The sequence below is a fragment of the Catharus ustulatus genome, chromosome 18 (assembly GCF_009819885.2).
Source record: "Catharus ustulatus isolate bCatUst1 chromosome 18, bCatUst1.pri.v2, whole genome shotgun sequence".
Taxonomy (NCBI): domain Eukaryota; kingdom Metazoa; phylum Chordata; class Aves; order Passeriformes; family Turdidae; genus Catharus; species Catharus ustulatus.
This window is the reverse complement of record NC_046238.1, coordinates 12,653,903-12,678,041: the sequence shown is the minus strand read 5'-3', so window position 1 is coordinate 12,678,041 and position 24,139 is coordinate 12,653,903. Positions and strand designations below refer to the sequence as shown.

At 47.2% G+C, this 24,139-nt stretch overlaps 1 protein-coding gene across 4 annotated transcripts in view; it reads right to left on the bottom strand.

Annotated features, from left to right (window-relative positions):
- The window catches only part of MTMR3 (myotubularin related protein 3), a 73,967-nt gene that overhangs the window by 7,121 nt on the left and 42,707 nt on the right, over positions 1 to 24,139 (bottom strand). For 3 of the 4 annotated variants that reach the window (XM_033075688.2, XM_033075687.2, XM_033075689.2), the window contains 11 exons: positions 21,966 to 22,132; positions 19,094 to 19,190; positions 17,273 to 17,386; positions 11,334 to 11,539; positions 11,006 to 11,137; positions 9,006 to 9,117; positions 8,066 to 8,261; positions 6,340 to 6,525; positions 4,811 to 4,981; positions 2,521 to 2,666; positions 503 to 1,898 (listed from right to left, as the gene is read on the bottom strand). In XM_033075688.2, the coding sequence (XP_032931579.1) occupies positions 503 to 1,898; positions 2,521 to 2,666; positions 4,811 to 4,981; positions 6,340 to 6,525; positions 8,066 to 8,261; positions 9,006 to 9,117; positions 11,006 to 11,137; positions 11,334 to 11,539; positions 17,273 to 17,386; positions 19,094 to 19,190; positions 21,966 to 22,132 (2,923 nt within the window). The remainder of the gene's footprint in view (positions 1 to 502; positions 1,899 to 2,520; positions 2,667 to 4,810; positions 4,982 to 6,339; positions 6,526 to 8,065; positions 8,262 to 9,005; positions 9,118 to 11,005; positions 11,138 to 11,333; positions 11,540 to 17,272; positions 17,387 to 19,093; positions 19,191 to 21,965; positions 22,133 to 24,139) is intronic. The other variant, XM_042779828.1, reaches the window with a different exon arrangement.

Below are 24,139 nucleotides of genomic sequence, written 5' to 3'. Positions count from 1 at the left end.
CCCTGATGGGTTTGAGCTCACAGAGCTGCCAGTGCAGCTGGAACCTGCAGAGAACCAAGGGATCGTCCTGTGTTCCTGTCCCAAAAACGGCACAGGAAAAAATCTGCTCTACATGAACACAGCAGTAAACTTGAGGTTTGGCTGGTTTTGTTGAGATTTGCTAAATCAAGGGTTTGGTTGGTTTTCCTGACGTTTGGTAAACCAGGGATTTGGTTTAGGGGGAGGCCAGGGAAGGTGTTTAGGCATGGCCAGGCGTGTGTGAGCTGCTGTGCAACACCCATCTCGAAATAAACCCTTCTGCTCAATCTGAAGTTCAGTGACAGTATCAGTTATCAGGATCTGCCACTATCAAGCATTCAGGCAGTGTTTGCCCTCTTCAAACACTGTTTGAGCTCTCAAGATGTGAAGAGGTCTGCAAGAGCCCAAAAGCCAGGCCCTGAGCCGTGAGCCAGGAGCCGAGGGCTCGGTGAGCTCCGTGCCCGGCCCAGTGCCACTCACTCACCACTTCGTCGCCGTAGTCGCCGTTGAGCCGCAGGGAGCTGTTGAGGAGCTGGCTCTCCAGGCGGCTCTTCAGCTCCTGCACCTGCTTCTTGAGGGTCTCCACTTCCTGCTGATGGCCCGTCTCGATCTGGCGCAGGCGCTGCTGGATGACGTCGCTGTAGACGGGCATCCCATCGTCGTCCAGGTGGCTGCGGGCCGGCTGGTCCGGGCTGCTGGCCGGCTGCTTGCCGAGCTGGCTCAACACCCATTTCTGGTGCAAGTTCCTCAGGTGGAGCTGAGCAGAGCTGCAGCTGGCCGTGGACACCTGCCTGCTCAGCGAGGCCTTGATGCGCCCGTCCTCGCCATTGACGCAGTGTCCGTTGGTGGCGGGGAATTTTGGGGCCGCGGGTTTCTCCACCAGTTTGTTCTCCAGCTCCAGCTCCCCGTTATACACCAGCTCCTCTTTGCGGTCTGCTAGAGGCAAGGCACAAGGGGAAGGCATCGGGAGGTGTGTGCTGCTGCTACCAGAAGTCCTATGCACTCTTGATCCCAGCTTTTGGAGCTCTATCATGCACTCCCCCTCCGGCCTGTTCTCCAGAGTTCGGGACAGCTCGTCAGCGCTGTTGTCGAAGGGGTGAGATCTGTGGCACGAGGCCCTGGGCGTGAGCTCGGGCTTTGCTTCGGTCTCCATTAAAGTTTCTGTGGAGCTTTCGATGTTGGATGTCCTTTCCTCCATCAGGGCTGTCAAAGGGAAGGCAAGGCTGGCCTGGGCTGTGACGTACGGACTCTCCGCTTCTCCTTCACCCTTCCCAACACCTTCCTCCTCTGTGTTGTTTGGAGCATCTCTGTTTCCAGAGCCCTCAGAAGGAGCAGCCTGCAGCCCTCTCCCCTGAGGTGCCTTCTGGAGAGTCTGGAGAGCGCTGCTGGGCTCGCTGTGCTCGTCCTGCTGCCCTCTGAGCTCCGCAGCAGTGCGTGAGGCCGGGTGTGGGTTGGCTGTGGGATTGTTCGTTACGGTACCTGTATCCACCTCGGCCTTTTCCCCACACAGATTGTCAGCTCTCTTCTCCTTATCCAGGCCAACCTCATTCCCTTTCCCTGCTGCCTCCAGGCCAGCCCTCAAGTGCTCCTCCAGCCCAACATCATCTTTAGTGGCCTCCTGCAGAATGTTCTCCATTTGTCCCTCTGCCACCCCGGCTGCCACAGAGAGCTCTGCCCCCATGGGGGCCCTGCCCTGCCTGCCCAGCCCGTCCCCCTCGAAGGGGTCGTCCCCAGGGGGGCCCAGGCTGCTGAGCTCCAGGGAGCGGCGGTGCTCCTGCCACTTCTCGTTGAGGCTGGGGTCGCTGCTCCGGCGGTTGGTTGTAGGCACGCTGCTGTCACAGGCTGTTGTCAGATTGTCAAAGGACCTTGTCTTTGGTAGCCTGCAAAGGGACAAACAATCCCACTCCCAAGTCAGAGGATGTTTTTACAACATTGAGCTACTGTGGTTTAAAACCAGCCCCCCAATTAGGACAGTAACAATCTGCCAGCTAATGGACTTGTGGGAAGTATTATCCAGGAGCACATTCCAACCATCTGTACTGCAGAGCTGCTTCAGTACTTCCTTTGTTTGCCATCAGGAAAATATGTTCAACCAGACTTCAAACATTCCCAGATTAATCCCTTTACCAGCAAGCCCCAATGCTTACAGCCTGGTCACACCTCCTAATTAACATGTGCTCAGAGTCACTGTACAACAACCAAAGAAATGGTTATGCAACACTGAAAAAGAAATCCAATTCAAGATAACCAATGAAAACTTATATCCCACAAGGACAGAAGGAATTCTCTGGCTGTGTGACACCCAGAGTTTAACTCTATTTGCCCAGCTTCTCTCTGCCACGCTGTCAGCCCTGAAATGTGACTGCTTCCATACCCACCCCAGTCCTGCCAGTATACCCAGGAGAAATCCTGCTCTCCCACCCGAACACTCCCCTTTCATATCCCCCAATATTCTCTGTTGATCTTACTTCACAGGACGGGATTTCTGGGCTCTAGGCTCACCTGCCCAGAGGCTGCTCTTCGGGGCTAGAGCCTGGCACAGGGTATGGGGCACAGGTGTCGTCGGCAGGCGTGGAGGGGGAGGAGCAGGGCAGGTAAACAGCGCTCCAGAGCATCAGGTTCCGCACATGGCACACGGGGTACAGCACCTGGCAGGGAGAGACACGGGAAGGGTCAGCTGCTGCCTCCCAGCAGGGGGAGTTCAGCTCTGAGGGGTCAGTTCACTGGGCAGGTCTCATCTGGGACATGTACAGCCCACACCAGGGTCTGCTGACAGGTTTTCATCAGCCACACTTGGGGCTAGAATGACCTTTTCTGTCAGAGGCAGAACAATGCTGGCCTTCAGCTCCTCCTGAATGGAATCCTGCAATGAGTTCTCTGTGAATCTACACCTTCACAACTGATGGAATGCAGTGGCTCCTTAGGAGTGCTGAGGTTCCCTTGTGTGTTGTGTTACACCGTGCCAGAGGGAGCTGAACTCATTCCATGGACCCCAATCCACCACAGTCCAGCCTGGCTCCCAAGGAGACACTCATGGGTATATTCAGTACATGCAGAAGGTCTCTGAAGAGGCACCTTTCTCTTTAAAGGGATTCCTTGATTGTAGAATATGCGTTCTGTTTCACTTAAAAAACACCTGGGCTCATTTTAGTAATTCCACTCTTTTCCAACCAACTTCCCTAAGGAAAAGCAAGCAATAGCAGAGGAACAGCTGGCTCCACCAGACAGGCACTGGCCAGGCTCCCCAGGGAATGGGCACAGCCCCAAGGCTACCAGAGCCCTAGGAGCATTTGGTCAACGCTCTCAGGGACAGGGTGGGATTTTGGGATGCCCTGTGAAGGCCAGGGTTGGACTGGATGATCCTGGCAGGTCCCTTCCTAAATGAGGATATTCTGTGATTCTCTGAATGCTCTGCTTCCCTGGCACTGAGGAGGTGAAGGGCTCTGGGTTGCCTGCTGCTCTTAAACAACTCTGGCTCTGTAAGAGATGCAGCTGCACTATAGGCACATTTTAAAGCCTGAAGTAAAACCACAAGAAAATGAACCCAAAACAGGAAATTACCCAAACAGCCACGTGCAGAAGAAGTGTCTTTGTATTTTCTGAGAACAGGGGCCAAGTGGGATAAAGCACAGAAGGGCAGCTCAAGTGGAGACCTGTCCGCACAGTCACTGTGAGAGCCCTCCCTATGCTCCTCCTGGCATTTTCATGGAAATCCAGAGGCATACACAGCTTTAGGACCCACCCAGGCTGTGTCTGCTCTGCCTCACAAACCCTCCCCAGGAGTGTCAGGTGGGAAGGCTCCAAGGGCTCATTGCAGTGACAGCCCAGAGCCAGGGCATACTCAGCCAAGGAGGGCTCAGGGGAGTAGAAAATTCATCATTTTACAACCACTGTAGGCATATAAAACTCCTTCCTGCTTAGCCAGGGTTTAGTTTAGCTCTAAGAAACAACTGAAAGCCACATCCGTCATATACAAACCCACTGCACAGTCCTTACAGCTCAGTTTATGACATCTGATACTCTGACAAATAAAAGGTTTTAAATATTTATACAAGTCCTTGCAGTCCTAACCATGATGTCACTTGGTGTTTTCTCTCTTGTCCATGCTCTGCACCTCTGAATCCCTCACGTGACCTTGTACCAAGCACACAACTGAGCCTCTTCCCAGAACCTTCAGTGAGCTCCTACCACGGAGGAGCCAAACTGAAAACCTGAAGGTATCAAGTGAAACAAAGATACACTAAATAATCTGAGCCACTTTTTCTGTTTAGATTTAAAATGAATTTAGACACAGTGTCTAGGTTTGCAGGCAATTTTGTGTCACTCCTCTGACACAGCTCAGTTCTCCTGAGAGGTCTATTTATCAAACACTGAAATGTTTTCTGTTAGAAAAAATAAAATATTTAGTCACAGAAAGCACATTTCCAGAGCAGAGAAATTTCTGAGGTGGCATTTGACATTCCCCAAATATCAGCAAAATTAACCCAAGCCTTCAAACATCAGTCTGAGCTGGGTGTTCCAAGGTGAATGTCAGGGAGAGCTGAGCTGGCCTGGAATCACCTCTCTGTCCATGCTGACAGCTCAGAACCCCAGCAGGGCTTGGGCTGGAAGGGACCTCATGCAGTGTCACCCCTGCCATGGGCAGGGACACCTTCCACTGTTCCAGGCTGCTCCCAGCCCGATGCAACCTGGCCAGGGATGGAGCAGCCACCACCTCAGTGTGGTTGAACCCCAGGTGACCATGTCCCACTGCTGGGGTGTTTTTCCCACGGGAGGGGACTGGGGTACATACAGATTCCGACTGGGATGAGTAGAGCAGGTTTTTGAAGGCTTTGTTTGCTGCCCGCAGCAAAGACCAGACGGAGCAGGTCCGTTCCTGAGTGTGTTTCTCTCCTCTCTCTTTCGCATTGTTGCACAGGAATGTTCCAAAGAGGCAGGAGTAGGTGTGCTGCACCAACTTCACCTGCACAGAGCCACACACACACAGGGTCAGTTGGCACAAGGCATGGGCCTCACCTCCCTTCCTGGACCAAACCCCTCCCCCAGGGCCCCACACCAACCCATGGCATTTCTCACATACTTCCTTATAAACCAATTGCAAAGGAATGCGAGGGCAACGGAATCTTAAAATCATAACTCAACAAATTCGGGAAAAATGGAACACAGAAAGACAAAATATTTGTTCCTCATCAAGTCATGTTGATACAAACTCATTGCCCTCCAGGCCAGGCAAAGCAGAATCATGATTCCTCTGCTACAAAACATTTGTGCAGAACAGAAATGCTGATCATTAATCACTCCATGCTGGGCCCAGCTTAACTTCAGGCATATCAATGACTTCCTTGGGATTATTCAGATGTTTAAATGAAGACAAGTGGTTCAATACTGTAATAAATTAGGGGTTCACTCTACAAAGGCCAGCACAGCACGGGTATGTTTTCTCCCAGCCTGTGGAGATTTAGCAGTGTGCTGTGAAGCCAGTTACTACCTGTTCTATCTCATTTCACAACTGAGCTACTCGGGGACTGTACACGGGCTCAGTTACATGGCTGAGCTGGCAAGTGGTAATTCCAGTCAGCCACAATCACAGGAATGTGCCTTAAATCTCTCAGTGGATCAGACACTTCATAAAAACTTCTACTCTTCAGATTACTGGTCCTGCAGTCCATGACTGCCACTTCCCCAGAGATCTGAGAACTGACTTGGAGCATCCTGGGTGAATTCCTAATAGGAATGCTGTCTGCTTCCAAAGAAGGTAAGCATAGCTCCTATGTCCTACACATTTTCAGTGAAGAAACTGAAAAAAAATGAATTGAACAGGTTGTTTTTAGAGGAGTAGTATTCAAGTCAGAACAAGATCCAAGGAGGAGGCAGTTTGCATTGGCAGTAAGCATAATTTTTTTCAGGTTGTATGGATGTTTTACACCTCTTAGGTGAGACTATTCAATAAATAGAATTTATTTCTTTAAAGACTAAAAGAAGTCCTTGAGGCTCCAGCTTTTAAGAGTGAACAAACCCTGTGGGTTACACAGTGCTTTTGTCCCCTGTATCTGGGCAGCTTTCCTGTTTCCTTTACCAGGTGAGAGCATATATAGAATACACATATAAATACATATAAAATAATGGAATGGTCTGAGTGGGAAGGGCCATTAAAGCCCATCCACTCCCACCCTGTGCCTTAGGCAGGGTCACCTTCCACTACCCCAGGTTGTTCCAACCCCCATCCAAGCAGGCCTGGGACACACAGTGCCCCAGAAAGGTGGGAAAATCCACCCCCCAGGCTCTGCAGCAGTGTATGAAAGCAGCAGTCTCCCAACTCACAAGGAATGCTTCGTTAAACTCGAAGGAGCAGGGGAACTGCCTCTGGAGCTGATGGACACAGTCCAGCCACTGCAGAAACACCGGGCAGCGCTCGTTGAGGTCGTCTGAATTCTCCCCGTGGCCACAGCGATCTGCAAACTTGTGGCCAAAATCCAGCCACTCTGTCTCCACTAGCACCTGGAAACCCTGCAGGGAGGAGACAAGAGGAGAGGAGAGATAATGAAGTTCTATTTTTCTTTGGTTCAGTTTTCTGAGATGGTCTGAGGCTTGTGGGAATCACTGTGTCCTCTCTACTTCCCCTCAGCACTGGGCTCATTACTTCTCTTTACTGCTTTCCCTAATGCCTCTGTGCTCTGAACAGGAATTAGGACAGATAAGGATTCCCAAACTACATGAACAGGAAAGGGAATAAGGCAGGTTAAGTCCTCAGTGACTAGCAGGGAGGATCCTGGTATTAGCCCTATCTCATACGGGCAGTGAAAAGTAGGAACTTCATCTTGCCAAAGCTTCTGGATCATGATATCCAGTATTTGGACAAGTTATAGAAAAACTTCTCTTGAAAATGATGGTCAGATCCACTTGTCAGGAAGGAAAAGCATCCATCCACAACAGGACACCCAAGCTCAGGGAGAGCAGGTGCTTGTCTGTGCGTACAGCAGTCACAAGGTTGATTAAAGGTTCACTTGAGTGATTTTTCATGAAAAGGGCAAAGAACATTCCCAAAAAGTGCCTGGCTGAGCAGCTGAATGTCACACCTTGTCTCACAGGACCTGAAATCCATCACAGGGCAGGAAGGTTTTGGTTCTTAGTGGAAAGAAAAATTGTAGGGAATGTTTATTGAGTCAAAGGCTGTGATTAGAGCCAAAATAATGGCTGTGATTAGAGCCAAAATAATGGCTGGCAGCTGAAAAGCTTTAAATCTGACAGGACTGAAAACTCATTTTCCTCAATGTTTCTGCTCCTGGTACAGACAGCTACAGTTTATGGTTTGCTCTGGGTGACAGGGAAGGCTCAGAGTGTGCACAGCACAACTCTCCTCCCCAGGCAGGAAGGACAGGACCCTTTGGAGGACCAGGAGCAGATCCTGTGCCCAGAGTAGCATTTTGCCTGATGGATGCCAGCTTCTAGAATCCATGTGGAAAGGGATTCCAGGAAGTTTTCACACTTCCATCCAAAAGGCAGTTCCAGCTCCTGGTTCTAGTGTGTGTGAGGCTTTAAGCAGCAGCTCACAGCAGTGTTCAGAACCAGACTTCTGTTCTGGACAACAAACGCATCTTGCCCGTGGGCTGGCAGATGGAAGCCAGCCAGCACACATCCCACAGTGCTGAAAAGTAATGGAAAGGGGGAAAATCAGAAGAAATAATTGACAGAGGGCAATGAAAAAGTGCAACCGGAAAACTGTGTAGTTGGGAAATGCAGCAAAGCTGGGCTCTCTATCAGTGCTTGGCTGAGAACCTGCAGGGGTGCAGCACAAGCTGCAGTTGCAGCACTTTGTACTCCATATTCCTAAACTAAATATGGGGAAGCACAGACCATGACTGTGCAGTTACACCAGAGGGAATGTGAGCTACTCCTGAGTTACAGATGTACCTCCACCTGGGGGTAATGCAGACTATGGGTGACAAACTCCTGCCAGCTTCAGCACCTTTGCCAGGGGAGAAACCTGAAATAATTCATAACCAGCCTCCCTCTGAAGACCCCAGTGACTCCCAGCTGCTTTACCCACCTCTGTGGTCCTGTAGTAGGGGTCCAGCAGGAGCTTGGCCAGGGCCACGATCTGGGGCGTGCGGTCCCAGCCGTCGGAGCAGTGAACCAGCACCGGCCGCTGGTCCCGATCCACGGCGTGCACCACGAGCAGCGCGGATTTCAGGAGCACTGACAGGTGCTGCAGCCACTTGGTGCTCTCCAGAGCTGACAGCCAACTAGAGGGAAACCAGGCAAAACAGTTTTTGCTCTTTTAAAATGCTTTCAGGTTTAGATGTCTGAGTTTATCACGGCAAAGTTCCTGTTTTAATAAGCTGTGAATGTCACTCTGGAGCATTTTTCACTTGTGTCTTATTAAGGCTTTCCCAGAGGTGGGAGCAGCAAAGCCACCCAGCCAGCCCAAGGAACTGCCAGACTCTGGGATGAACTGAAGCTTTGGATCTACTTTGAAACCATGAAAGGCTTTAGCAGCAAATTCCAAACAGGGGAGTGGGAGGGAAAACAGGACAGGAGTAACTACAGTGAGGACTCCAGCTCAGAAGCTCCCAAGGTGAGGTGCCACCACAGGGTAGTTACCCCACAGTACTGGAGGGTTATAAAATATTCTCCTGAAATGACATTATAAATGAGTGAAGTACATGGAACACCACCACAATTTTCCAAAGGAGAGTCAGTGGTGAGGATTAAAGAGCTGGGAATAGCAGATCGGCCCAAGTGTAAATGCTCAGAAGCCCACCAGAAGAAACAACGTTCTGGTATCAATATTCAAGGTTACACTCTAATTTCAGAACTAATTTTCTATGTTCACTTCAATCAGAATAAACCAGTGACTTCCATGAAAATGGAAAAACACATCTTAGCACTATTACCAAGGGAAAATCCACTGAATTTCAATTTAAAAATCATCAGCAGAAGAATGTGGGTGCAGAAACATGGAAGCAAAGGCCCAAAGCTCCACTTACTTTCCTGGATCTGGCATTTGTGTGCAGAGCAGGCGCAGGGACTGGAAGCTCTTGCGGATGGAATGGATGTTTGCCATCCCCATGAACACTACTTCACAGTTGGGGTAATATTCTGCAGGGAAAGAGCAAGACAGAGGGAAGAAAGTAACAACTACCTTTGTAAAAGAAGATTTTTTTTTCATTAAAAACATCCTCTGTTGGTGTGGACAGATGAAATAATCTGTTTACAAAGATTCTGTAAGTGCTTGGAGCTCGCTGGGTATTCCAGACATGATAGCCCAGCAAAACAGGAAGCATTTAGCAAAGTCCTGCTGTATTTATTTCAAATGTTTCACTTCAGGTTACAAAAAGTAGAGTGCAAACCTCCGGGAACAGGGATATTTCTGTGCTCCAGGCCCCAGAATGTTTGTAAAAAGACTGAGAAACATCAAAAGATATGAAACATAAATATTATTTAATTGGTAATTTATGGATTTAAGTTAGACAGATTTCAGATTCCTTTTCCTAAGCTCTCAAAAAGGCTGAAATGTTACTTCATCCACTGCTTTCTTCTGAGGGGAATTGTCCATGGAAGCATCACACATGTGAGAAACACTGGGAGCACAGGAAAAGAGAAGATACATGGAATTACTTTGGATGTGCTCTAGCAACACTGGAGGCCTGGACAGACAGGACCAGTGCTCAGGAGGCACCTTAAGAGAGCCAGAAAACACCAGTTCAGTAGTTTGCCCTAGATTTAGTCTTCCCTCTGCTCTGATGCTTCAGTCTGCACAAGAATGATCACACAGTAATCAAAATGACCATTTGTACAGGAGAAAAACAATCAGGATTCAGGATCTGGAACACTAAGTGCTTGCACAAGAAATTTCAGGAGTCTGTGATGTTTTGTATAATTTGATTTCCCAACTCCATCAGCCCAACAAATGCTGGGCCAAACACAATGAGGGAGTGCAACTCCAGGAGCAGCCCTAGACAGTATCAGACAACTTCAGAGTCTTTTGTATTTTTACTGAATTATATCTAAAATAAAACACAACATAAATGAGCTATTTTTATACAGAGAATGAAGCCGACCTAAAAGTATCTGCAGAAAATTTAGCAGCAAAAAGCAATACAGGTTTTATTGAAGGTGATAAACTGTTTGAAAACCTTCACCACAGAATTAAAAAAAAATATATACAGGAAGAAAATCAAACTTCCTGTATACTCTGCTTTTCTGTTTTGAAATTTTACTCTCTGATGAAGAATTATTTAGTGGTTTAGAGGTGCTAAATAGAAACTTCATCTTTTTAAACTGGTGGATACAAATCAAAATGCAGCTATTGCAGCAAAGACCAAAATAAAAATAAATGGTCAAAAGAGCTTTCAATATCTTATCTCCAGTTTTTCTGTCTGGGATTTTTTCCAGTCTCTCCACCCATGGAATTTTAACAGGCTGCACTCATACCCAACAGTGACCATAAATAATACCTTGTTTATAAAACCACCAACTCACAAGTGCCAAAGAATACAGAAAATGGTGTTGCAACTGTATTACACATGCAAGGTGAGGCAGGATTGCAGTTGCTATGATATAAATACTGAAAAATGCTTCAGCTTTAGGGAAATTGCTGAGAAGCTGTATTTTGCACAGCCATTCTAGAATATTTTTCTCCTCTGCAGCCAGTGGGTTTTACAAGTTCAGGGGTTTTAGACATGAGCACACGGGACACCTTTGTCTCTCTCTAGTTCATACATCTGACTCAGCAGGGGAAAGCACTTCAGCAGATTCCACAGGGTTCAGCATTTACTGAGCACTGCTGCCAGCTGGGTTAATGGCCTGAGAACAGACTAATTAACAGCTCAACCTGCCCTGTGAAGGGCTGGGTGGGGGCTGCCATGATCCAGAACGTTCAGACAGATGAGCAGTGTCCAGGCAGTGCTGAAGGGTGTCAGGGTAATCACACTGGAGCAAATCCCTCTGAGTGACTGCCTGGAAGGCTGAGGAGGAATGTTCTTACCTGGGCACTCACAGCCACCCCCCTTGGCTCTATTGGCCACAGCTGCTGCGTAGGAGCGTGCATCAAGGATCAAAAGCTTCTGAGGCTGGATTGCCAAACTCTCTGCTCCTGAGGCATTGGAGATGGAGGAGTCTGGAGAGGAGGAAATGGGTGAGCAGCTCAGAGGATCCTTCTGACACTGGGTACAGGATGATTCCCTCAGTCCCACAATGCACATGCACTGGAGAATGGGGACTAAATACAACAGAGTGATTCTGTTACAGCAGTGGAGATCCAACTTTCACGTAAAGCTCTGCCCTCGACAGAAAAGCAACGGTGACAGCCTTACCAAATTCCACATCAGAGAGGTCCCCTCCGTTGGACAGATCTCTGGAACAATTCCCATTCATTAACTTGTTACTGTTGGACCTGGAGTCTGAGGCACAGGCTTTGGCTACGGACTGCACCAGGTGCTCATCGTCGGCGTTCCTCCAGCCCCACCAGCTCACCTCGGGCTGCCCGCAGCGGGAGATCACAGCCCCATTGCTCTGGTGCCTGGAAACAGGGGGAATACAGAGTCAACAACCAGGATGAAGAGCCCAGACAGCACAAAAAATTCAGTGGAGTGCTCCAGTAGCTTCGTTCCCACCAGGGACCATCATTCAGCTTATCTCCAACCTGGGATTCAGCTTCCCTACAGAATGATGGCTGTGACCACGGTCACTGACAGGTGAAAGTCAAAGCAAGGGCAGGAAGAGAATACAAAGCATCTTCTTGCTCAGTATTGTGGCCTGTTGGCCAATGAAAACAGGGGAGTGTTTTGGAACAGCAGGTGAGGCAGGAGAGAGGAATTCAATATGGACGGAGGATAACTGAGAACACCCTAACCTGGACACAGCTCTTGTCTCCTGGGAGGTGACATTCAAAAAAAATTTTTTTGTTTCACATGTCTGAAGAGTTATTACTTATTTCCTTAAATCTGACCTGGCTTCTTGTACTACACATAAAGAACAGATCTGGAATAATTAAAACTTACTGAACCATTGCAAACACGCTCTGACAAAGATTTGAAGACTCTTTCCTATAATCTATTATAAAAAGAGGACTGAAATGTATTATCACAGTAATTCCACTCACTGCCTTTATGCTGGCACATCCCCCTGCCGCCAGCAGCTCTGTGACTCCCCACAGAAGTGTTTGCAGCGGGCAGGAACAACCTTCTCCCTGACCTTGCCCACAGCACCCAGAATTCAGGGAGCTCAGCCCTGGAGAAAGGAGGCCCAGCTGTGGGTGCAGAGAGCCAGGGATGGAGGGGCCAGAGCAGCACAGACACAGCTTCTGGGGCACCTCAAAATATTTAATCACTGCCTCGTGTCCCAGCTGAAATATCCCAGCACTCATCCACATGGCTCTTCTCTGTTTAAGTCAAAGGATCTGTTTGGGTTGTGAGGAACCCTAAAACTCATCCAGTGCCACCCCTGCCATGGGCAGGGACACCTTCCACTGGCCCAGGCTGCTCCAAGCCCCAATGTCCAACCTGGCCTTGAACACTTCCAGGGATCCAGGGGCAGCCACAGCTTCTCTGGGCACCCTGTGCCAGGGCCTGCCCACCCTCCCAGGGAACAATTCCTTCCCAATATCCCATCCAGTCCTGCCCTCTGGCAGTGGGAAGCCATTCCCTGTGTCCTGTCCCTCTATCCTTTGCCTCCAGTCCCTCTCCAGCTCTCCTAGAGCCCCTTTAGGTGCTGGAAGGGGCTCTGAGCTCTCCTTCTCTTCTTCAGGTGAGCACCCCCAGTCTCCCAGCTTGCCTCCAGAGGGGCTCCAGCCTTTGGAGAGTCTCTGTGGCTCCTCTGGACTTGCTCCAGCAGCTCCAGGTTCACCTGTGCTGGGACCAGGGCTGGAGACAGCTCTGCAGATGGGGTCTCACCAGCAGGGCAGAATTTCCCCCCTCCCCTATGCCCATGCTGTTGGATCAGCCCAGGGCACAGGTGCATTTCTGGGAATAACAGCTTTTCAAGCAGAGCTGCCTCTAGGCAATGCTTTCCTCACCCAGGAGTCCCCCATGAACCCTGGATTTCCAAAGCATGCACCCGTCAATTACAATTCTTGTACATTATGATGCAGGAAAACATTTTAGAGCCTCCCTGCAAACAAACTGCCCACCTCAGCTTCAGGGCAGCCAGGACTTGTTCACTTCCCTCTAACCAGGGAACCTGGAGTGCTCAGGGTCAGCTTAACCTTTAAACAAATCTGAACACTCTCAGCCCTGAACAGGAAGCCAGCCCACCCAAAGCAGGCAGTGTTGACTTTTTGGCTCAGAGCACTGTGATGGATGTTTCTGGAGGTGTGACAGGCTGGTTTGTGCTGTGCTGTCAGAGCTGTCACCCCGGGTGCTGCGTGGCACCTCCTCCGCAGTGTCTCGGCGGGCACCGCGTGGGCGCCGCCGCCTCCTGCTCCTCATCCAACAGCAACACAGGGACAGGCTCTGTGGTGCAGAGCCTCCAAGTGATCAAACAGGCTGGCATAGGGGTTTGAAGCGTTTTTCATAGCTCTTTTATAATTGTTTCATATAAAATCCCTTCAGTGAGAGCAAGCACTGACACGCTGCGTTAAGCGAGGCAAAGGAAAAGCGATGTGAAGGCACGGCTCTTACACCAGGTGCCAGCCAACTGCAGGCACAGGGAAATGGATTTCTGCTGGAATTAATAGCCTTCCACAAACAGCTCTACCCATAGCAAATTAGTTCAGGAAAAAATACGTGCCAATCACTGAAAGGCCACCTAGTTCCCCGCTACGCTTGCACAAATAAAAGAAAATAAAACATCATTATACGTCTAAGAAATCTATTTTGAACAGAGCAGCTCATTTATTTTTCCATATGTTCTCCAGATTTCATTACTACCTGCTGCAGAATAATTTTCATAGGTTCATAAAGAGTTATATTTTCATCTGCAGGTCCTTGCCTTGCATTATACAAATAATGAAGAATCATTAGGCCAGAAGATGAGCTCGTTGGTGGCTGTGCAGCCCCACAATGTGCCCTGCACAAATCTGCCACGTTCAGAGGTACCAGAAATCAGCACAACAATTCTAGTTAGGGGCATGCTGGAGGGCTGAGGAATTCCAATCATTCCAGTTGGACTGGCCACAGGGATAAAGAACAGCCAGTGTGATGCTGAGATCCCCAGGGACAGAGCTGGGATAAGAGGGCATCACTCAGAGCTCAGAAACAAAACAAAACGATTCAAAAAACTTAAAACAAAACCTCCATGGAAAATTCCCTAGAGACAGAAAGCCCTGCAGCCCCCTGCAGAAACCAACAGTAAATCAGCCTTAGGTAACTCAAAGGCCTTTACAAGCTGTTGTACAGCTGCAGGATGCACGTACACCTCCTGCACAGGCTTCATCTTCCCCTTGTTCAAACCACCCTGGAGCACAACAATAAATCCCTCAAGTCCTTGTAACCACAGAGCAGAGAGGAGCAAGAGGGTAAACTGCTCCCTGTGCTGCATTTCTGAACCATCAGCACCATACTGGAAATCCCTTTGCTGCAGGTCAGGGATGTAACTCCAGGCAGGAACAGAATTTCTGTGTGCCACAGGATCCCTGGGCCTGTGTGGGGCTCACCCTCAGCAGTGCAAGGCCAAAGGACACTTCCACACAGAGAAGCCCCAGGGATGCTCTCATGATGCTGCTTCTGCTGGGCAGGACACCGTCTCCACTGTCCACCAAAAAGTCCTAAGAGCTTTCTCTGTAACACTGATTTTCTGGGGCCAGATTTATCTATATAAATTATTGTTCCTAGAGAGGCTGAGGCTGTGGCTGCCCCTGGATCCCTGGCAGTGCCCAAGGCCAGGCTGGATGGGGCTTGGAGCAACCTGGGATAGTGAAAAGTGTCCCTGCCCACGGCAGAGGGTGGAATCAGATGAGCTTTAAGCTCCCTTCCAACCCAATCTGTGATTCTATGACTCTATGAAATATGTGAAAAGGTTTAAAAAATAGGAAACAGAAAGAAAAACTGCAGGGTCTGGTGTGAGATTTCTTTAGAAATCTGATCATAGAATGGAAGCAACACTTCTGACAGTTCAATCCCCATGGAGCATTCCTGGAGCTTGTCTCCAAATCACCCTGCTGGGCTATTCAGCCTTGACTGCTTCACAGGACAATGAATTTCCTGCTGCCAGCATCTGTCTCTGGTCTCTGTCACAGTGTTCTGTATCTGAGACAAGTGGTTGGACTTATTTTTAAAAAATCCTGATTCCTTCTTTTTCCTCTGAAGTAAAGCAAAAAGAGGTTTATTAATGTGATCAATACTGAAACTAAAATTGTTAAGTCCCAAAATAATTTCAATGGATAAAAAATGTTGAATAAGCTCCTGCCCCTTACTCCATTGAAGTAAGAAAAAAAGCTGGGTTTATGTATATATATAACATATAAAACTATATATTGAATTCCAATCATAGAATCATGGAATGATCTGGGTGGAAAGGACCCTAGAACTCATCCTGCTCCACTCCCTGTCCAGGGACATCTTCCAATGTGCTCCAAGCCTAATCCAACCTAGAAATCCTTTTCCCCTCACTGCTGTGAGCTCTATTAGAGCCCAGAGTGATGAACTGGATGTCTTGAAAAATCTATTACTAAATGTCAAGATAAGGAAGAAAAAGAAATCAAAAAAGAGAAATACTTTTCTCTCCCTGATTTGAGGCTCAGCAGTCAAACTCCATGTGCAGTTTACCACCCAGAGCCTCAGCAGAACTGCAGAAAACTGAACATGGGGACAGAACAATTTCAGTCTCTGTGGTCTTCTGACTTTTCAATTCCTCTTCTATAAATCCCTGGAATCCAAGGTGTTCCCAGGAATGAGAACAAAGTGCTTTCCCTCTGTGCAGTGATGACAGCAGGGGAATGCTGCCCTGGGGAAGTGTGTTTGCAGGTGAGGTGTTCCTAAGTACACAACTGCAGAAAAGGCAAAAAAGCTGAACCTAAACCCATACATAAATCACATTATTCTCATTTATACACACATATTATACACACACACACACACACTGAGTCCTGGAATAATAAAATACCCAGGTTTTTAAAAGTCAGCACAAGCTGGAAAGCATTTTCCCCTTCCCAGAGCTGAGCAGAGGAGGGAACAACTCCTTCACAATTCCAAAAGAGACCACACTAAACCACTTTGTTGTTTGGGAGGAAAGACAGGAGGATTTAAAGATAATGGTTTGCTACCACGAGCCAACTTGTTCTGTCTTCACAGAACAAGAACCCTTCAGCTCAGTAAATAGAATTTTGTGGCCTACAGCTCTCCTGCCCTTGGCTCCTCCAATGCAAGCTCCAAGGTCCTGGCAGCTTTCCTGCTGCCCATGTTCACAAGGAATGGGTGCCGAGGCTCAGGGAATATCAGAACTCATTATCTTTTCAATACCTTTGTCATCTGATGTTTTAAAGATTTATGGGATGATAACCACTCCAGGGAAGGGATCATGGTATTAAATGACAGGTTTATAGGACCATGGAATGCTTTGGGTGGAAACAGACCCTAAAGCTCATCTCATTCCATCGCCTGCCATGGGCAGGGACACTTTTCCCTAAATGAAGGTGCTCCAAGCCCTGTCCAGCCTGGCCTTGGACACTTCCAGGGATGGGGCAACCATCAAATATCCACAAATTTAAATATATCTGAAAAAACAGATGCTGAAATGTATTCTCATTAAGGAAGCTGCCAAAGCACAGTCTCTCAGACAAGCAGTTTTATTATGAAGAGTTGTTGGACTCAATCTAAGGAATGGTCTGTGTAATTAAACCTATCTAAAATATGGAGATAGAGTTAAACTGTACATTAATTTTTAATCTGAGTTTTAGATCTCCTTCAAGTAATTTTGGTATTTGTCCTTGTTTACACTGCAGTCTGAAAATCAGCCAGATGAGTCAGGGAAAAGCCAAAGGAGTACCCAGGCAGGGAGGCCATTTATCAGTTCTCCTCTGATGTCTTCATCTTCCATTTTTTCATTTTCATATTAAGAAAAGTTAAAAATCAATCTTAACTGGGGTGACTGCCCCAGGAATGATTTGCAAGAGATGCAAATGCTGAGTGCTCCTCCAGTGTGTGTTTGGAATTCTAAATACAACCCATTATTCCCCCTTGGAGCACACATGGAGCATCTGCCTTACCCAGAGCAGCTTGAGCACCTCCCCAGATTCCCAGTTCTGACTTACTGCAGCTGTTCTTTGCCAGGACTGCCTGTTCCCAGCCTGCTGGAGGCTGCTGCAGCTGCCCCTCACCTGTACACCACGGCAGGGATGCGCTTCCAGGAGCGAAAGCTGGCCACGCTCTCCAGCTCCTTGTCCGTGATCCAGGCGGGAACGATGATCTCCTGGGGGTAACTGCCACACAGCCTGGGGGGAAAGGGACCAAAGTCAGACCTATGGAGCAGCTCCAGACTTCCCAGAGAGCACAGGGTAGCCCTGGAGGAACCCGGCAGCCCTTTTGCCAATTCCTGCTTCCCCAGATGTTAATGAAGTCCCTTTCTCCAGCACTAAATATGGAGCGATGGCTTTCTCCATCCAAGCGGCCAAAGCAGAGATTCCCCCTGCAGGGACACCAAGCCCCAGCTGGGAGTCACCATCCTGCTCAGTCAGAGCGCTCACACTGCTCCATCACAGCTGGGTGTGCTCCATCCTGCTCAGGCAGAGCACTCACACTGCTCCATCCTGCTCAGTCAGAGCACTCACACTGCTCCATCACAGCTGGGTGTGCTCTGAGCTGGAGCAGGGAGCAGCCACAACACCCTGTGCCCCCAGCTGGAGATCACAGAGCACCTTCTTCTGCTCCTGAAAAGGGCTTTTGTCTGCACTTCTCACAGTGTGTTTTCTCTTACTTATTCATCTACAAATTTAACTCTTCCAAACCTCTGTGGGTTTCTTTTAAAATACATGTCTGTAATATGTTAGAGAATAACAAACAGTAAAAAAAAGTCTTACAAAGTTCAAACTCCACTCTTTGCTCACTTAAGATCTCACTTAAGAATGCTTATTCTCTAACAAGCCACATCAAAACCTGGTATTTCCAAGCCTAAAAAAACCTGCAGCAGCTAATAAAACATTAAAAATTTCACGATTATAAGCCGCACCTCTGGGCATCTCGAGTTACAGTACAGGATGTGATCAAAGGTATCTGTTCTGTCACCATCTGTTGAGGGTAGGGCAGTGATCCTGATCTATGTGAGAGACATTCTGCTAATGGGCCATCCATTGAAACCAGGCAGGGCATTGTTCTTTATCTTTTCACAACCCATCCTTCCTCTAGAGTCATTTTCTGCTCATGGCCATTGAGTCCCACTGTGGGACTGATAAAATTACTGCATCCCATGGGGAGTTGCTCCAGCCAGAGGGAAGAGCCCAACATTTCTTACCAAGATAAAAACAGAGGTTTTGGGACACTAAGGGAGCCCCTTTCTCCACTGGACTCCAGAGGAAAACCGGATTCCTCCACATCACCACTGGAGCTCCGGAGGGAAACTGCACCTTGTACAGGAGCACTGCTCCAACTGAGCCACATCTGTCACTGCAGGAGGATGCAGCCACCATGGAATGGGACTGCTACCAACACCCTGCCTGACGGGTGTCAGGCTGTACTCTGACTTTGTCAGGGTTTGCAGTTTGTTTCTTTGTAGTACTGTATTTCTATTTTAATTTCCCTAGTAAAGAACTGTTATTCCTAATTCCCATATTTTTGCCTGAATGCCCCTTGATTTCAAAATTATAATAATTTGGAGGGAGGGGGTTTACATTCTCCATTTCAAAGAGAGGCTCCTGCCTTTCTCAGCAGACACCTGTCCTCCAAACTAAAACAGCAACTTTTCATTCTTAGTCCATATATCAGCCACACCTGATTATAAGCCGCACTTTGGGTTTGGACCAAAATTTTAGTCAAAAAGGTGCGGCTTATAATCATGAAATTACTGTACATTTTTTCTATAAACCAACAAAAAATTCATTATTCTGACTGTTTCCTCTTGTGAACTGTAGAAGTTGAAAAAAGTTTCAGTAATGGAGTGTTCTGAGCTGCAGTTTTGGCTGTGGAGGAGCAGCCCCAGCACTCACTTGTACTTCTCATTGATGTTGGAAATCCTCCAGGCATTGTTCATATCAAACCCCATCCGCTCCACTTCGTTCTTAAACCTGGAAGTTACATGTTCTCCTGGGGATAAGAGCAGAGTGGGAAAATGAATGGGAAATCAGGAATTAAGATTCCTACTTTGCAAAACAGAGAAAACCAGCTCATATCTCAGTCCAAACCCACCAGCAGCATTTCACAGCCTCATTCTGACACTGATGTCTCTCCCTGAAATTCCCAACTTCTGGAAATTCCTATTAAAAACCAATGCTGCAGACCAGAACCAAGGACATCAGCAAAGGAACTGAGATCCAGCAGCAATCCAAGTGGGATGGTGGGAAGTTCAGAACAATTTTCTATCAATGAGAAGAATGTGAAGCACTGGTGAAAGGGTCAGACCTGGAATGTGCCCTGGAACGTGGGCAATCCATTGAATATGCATTTGCAGCCCCAGGTTTCCTGTATGCCTGCAGGCAAGTCCTGTCATGTTTTCCAACATAAATTGGGCATTATTCCTCCCTGAGTCATGTGGAGATAGAGAGGCAAAATGCATAAATGATTGTTTGACACAAATATCAGTCACAAGAGCCTCACAAACTCCTGGATTAATATATTAAAGGAATGGAATGAGACCCATTTATTTTCCTAGACACTTTTGTTTTAAAGTTTCAACATAAAATGGCAAAAAAGAATAAGAGGACAAAGTACAGAAAATGAAACAAAATTTCCAGGTTTCCAGGGCTAAGAAAAGTGCTAAATTTAATGAGCATGTGAGCAGCACTGGATAAGTGATTCTGAAAGTCCATCCATTGCTTGTCTCTTTAAATTACTGTATCATTAAATCCTGAGGCAGAGCAGCACCCAAGGGGGGAAAATCTACTGAAAAATTAATGCTTTAAGTATTACATCTTTCCATTAAATATTTTAGAAAAGCCTTTAAGTCTTTCAATCCCCCAGATATCTGTAGATACATGTTTGATTCCAAGATGAAATGCACATGTCTGAAATGATTTTTAATGCCATGTTACAGAACAATTAGAAATAAATATAAACAGGTAAATTAAGAATATAGACAGCAGCCTAATTACAGGACTTAATTAACTACAGTGTTATAAAGATCCTTTATCAAGAGCAGAGGTGGAATTAGACAACATATTCCAGGCAGCAACCTCTGCCAGGTTTGTCCTTAGCAGTGACTTTTTAAATTTAAAAATTCTTTTACTGGAGCACCACAAGGATGGGCTTCCCCATCAGCTGCACCTTAAAACTTGTGCTACATCCTTAAGGATTTTTTTGGATAGCAAATAAGAATACTGGAAATATCCCAAATCCATGCTGCTCAGCCTGGTAGGTTTTAAGAGAAACACATAAAGCTACATGAAAATCAAATATTCTGTTTGATTTCTCCCTCTTAATTTTTAGCTACTGTGAAGCAACAGGTTTTCCTCTTGGAAACAAAACCCAAACCTTAATATTTTGTCCATTTCTCCTGGACTGCTGGTATTTCAAGAGGCACTTAGAGCCAACATTGATAATGTTTAGAAGCATCCCAATCCACTCAAAATGCCAGGGAAAGCAAGTCAGGTATTTTGTGGGCTTGTGCTTCCTATTAAAGCTGACTCTGTGAGCCACTGCCTGCATCTCTACTACAGGCAATGCTAACATATTTTTCCCAGAAAATATGTTCTGTTGACACTTGGATGGATTTTGAAGCACTTTAGTAGTTTTGTCTGTATCTACCAAATAATGGGCTCCTTGGACACAGAAGAGAAACGACAATGTGTCTTGGGACTGACTTCTTCAACCACATTCACACTGATTTATTTCAGCTATAATTCAGCTCTTTGAAGGAGAACATCTGCCCCCAGCCACAGGCAGCTACAGGGAGATAAAGTTATATTAAAGAAAATTATTTGATACACAAAGCTGCAAGAAAAAAATTGATTGATAAAAGTTAATAAAAAGGCAAATGTTGCTTCTTATTCTGAAAATGTCCAAGGCCAAGTTGGACTTGGAAAAACCTGGTCTAGTGGAAGATGTCCCTACCCATGGCAAAGGGTGGAATGAGATGGGCTTTAAGGTCCCTCCCAACCCAAACCACGATTCCAGGATTATCTCAACCTGGCATCAGGCTGAAGTCCCTCTGTTTCAGCCAGGACAATGGGACTCAGCAAGCCCTCTGCAGGTCTGCCAGTGCTCATTTCCCAGATGTAGTTAGGAGGGAAAAGCCCTGGGTGTGAAACTCTGCTCTGAGGAGTTTTTTGGCGTTTTCCAGAAGATACTAATGAACTGTGTGAAAAGGCACAGGGCCAGGGAGCTCCTCTTCCCACTGTGTGATCCCTGCTCTTTCCCAGACAGCACAGACACAAGAGCCTGTGCCCAGCTCTAGAGCAGCTCCAGCAGCAAGGACAGAATCCCAGGAACATCTCTCAGCCTGGCAGAACTGAGGTATCAGTTGCCTGAGGCAGTAATTCACGACTGACAGGAGATCACAGAGTGCCTGGGAATCAAAAAAGTGCTACAACCACCAGCATGCCAAGTTTGAGCTTTTATTTACTTGTGGCCTTCTAAAGTTCTGCAGCAAGGATGGTATTCCACTAAAAAAGATCACTGCCTTTGACTGTGAATGAACCTCAGGAGCAGCTCAGGGGCTCCCTTCTCCCCAGCATCCATCTTGGAGATCACTGCTCCAGACAAAACACGTGGCAACCAACCCAAAATGGTTTAGACTGAAAGCTGCTGCCATGGTGAACAAAACACTGCTGGTTCTACACCTGACTGACCGAATCAAACCCATGCCAGTGATTTCTGGGGATATGCAGGTGCTGCTTTGGTGATGCCAAGGCTGTTCCCACGTACCTGGCCGACACAAGTCCCCGTGCTGCTCCTTCTCACTGGCGTACACCTCCATGCACCAGGCGTGGTAGGCGAAGGAGAACAGGTCCTCGATCTTGGACGGGGGGCGGATGGCATTGTTCAGCCTCTTCAGCCAGTCCTGACACTGCTCAAACGTGGAGAACTGACACCTGGCCCAGAGACAAACATTCCATGGGTGACTTTCAGTAAGAGAGGCCACTCCAGAAGGTGACAGGCTGAGCATGAAAAGCTCTGTGAGAGCACAAAGTGAGGATAAACACTGTATTGACAACTTCCTTCCGTGTGCACTCTAATGGGAAGTAAAAGGAAACTAGTGGAATGAGTAAGGAAACACTCAGGGAGTCAGGATTGACTGAGCAGCAATGTTCTGGGACTGGGAATAACCAGGGTGTGCTGTGCCAGAAATGAGGGGGACACTTCTCCATGTGTTACCTATGAAACCAAGGTAAGCTCATTCAGGTTAAAGACAGGAATGTGTTACAGCCCCTTCTGACTGTTGGAACCAGGGGTAAACTTGGGAAACTATTCCACACATTATAATCGACTATAATATCATTATAATCTAACACAATATAACTATAACCACAGTCCTGTAAACAAGAACAGGCTGGGAGAGCTGGGGGGGCTCACCTGGAGAGGAGAAGGCTCCAGGGAGAGCTCAGAGCCCCTTCTAGCACCTAAAGGGGCTCCAGGAGAGCTGCAGAGGGACTGGGGACAAGGGATGGAGGGACAGGACACAGGGAATGGCTTCCCACTGCCAGAGGGCAGGGATGGATGGGATATTGGGAAGGAATTATTCCCTGGGAGGGTGGGCAGGCCCTAGCACAGGGTGCCCAGAGAAGCTGTGGCTGCCCCTGGATCCCAAGAAGTGTCCAAGGCCAGGAGCCTGGGACTTGGAACAACCCATGGCAGGAGGTGGAACGAGGTAAGTTTTAAGGTCCTTTTTAAACTCTTGTCTTTCTGGCTTTGTTGGGAAGCATAGACTGAGCTTTGCCAATGTTACAGACTAACAACAAGCAGAGAGAATATTCCCTGCACAGGAGAAACCAATCTTCAAAGCAGTGCATTAAAATTACATTAGCTTTTCTTTTCAAAAGGATTCCTGGACTCTTTAGAGTAAAATGGTGGAAATAAAGCAGTGATTTATTTTGCTCTGACATTCTTCTTTAAGATTTTATAGTTATGAAATATTGCTCAGGTATTTCCATTCGGCTCAGTCCTGGTTAATGATGGCATCTGCATTCCCTGGGGGCAGATTTATCTCCCCTACCTGCAAATAGCTCAGAGCCACAAGGTGGAAAGGAAAAGCCATGTCCAACATCTCCCAAGAGCTGTGAGGAACTGCAGCCTGAGGGGTTTATTTATTTCCCATCACTGACTGTAAAGCAAGCCCAGACTACTCACTGAGACAGGATAATTCTCCATTAAACATCCACACTCAGACAAGATACATCTCACCCTAAATTCTTCTAAATTCTTTTGAAGTTAGTGGTGTAAATAACAAGTATTATCTCCACTTGGATTCTATTTCTCAAAATACAAAGTTTGCTCATGAAAAAGAACAAGAATATATTCTAGCTCTTCTGTCTCAGTCCCAAAACTTCACTATCTACCACTCATCACCAAGCCCTCAGTCTTGGAGATGCAGTCTTGAGAGGAAATTGATAAGGATGGCAAAAATACAAATAATTTGTATTCATTCTACAATTGAAGGGAAATAACAAATTAATGTAGGGAGGAAGGGTGACTTTCTTAAATGTCAAGAGCTACAAGTGAAGAGGAAGTTAAACATTGAATTCAAATTAAACTAAATATTACTTGTAAAGTAAAATCAGTCCTGGTGAAAAAACAGCCTTTCAGGAAGCAGCTGACCTGTTAAACATTCTGAGTGCTCAGAGATGGCCGGGGTTACTTTCATTACACAAAAGGTACAGCCAGCAAACATTTAATCAAAAATAAATGTTCCCTTCCTAATTAAAGTTCATAGATCAAAATTAATTTCTGCAGGAGAAAAGTTTAAAAAAAAAACCAAAACCCAGCAAGGTGCAGCTCAGGCTGGGCAGCTCAGAGAGCCCTGCCTGGGGTCTGGAGTCTGGGGAAGGACAGCCAGGAGTTCTTGCTGCCTGCACACCTGCATTTACCACCTTCCTTCACTT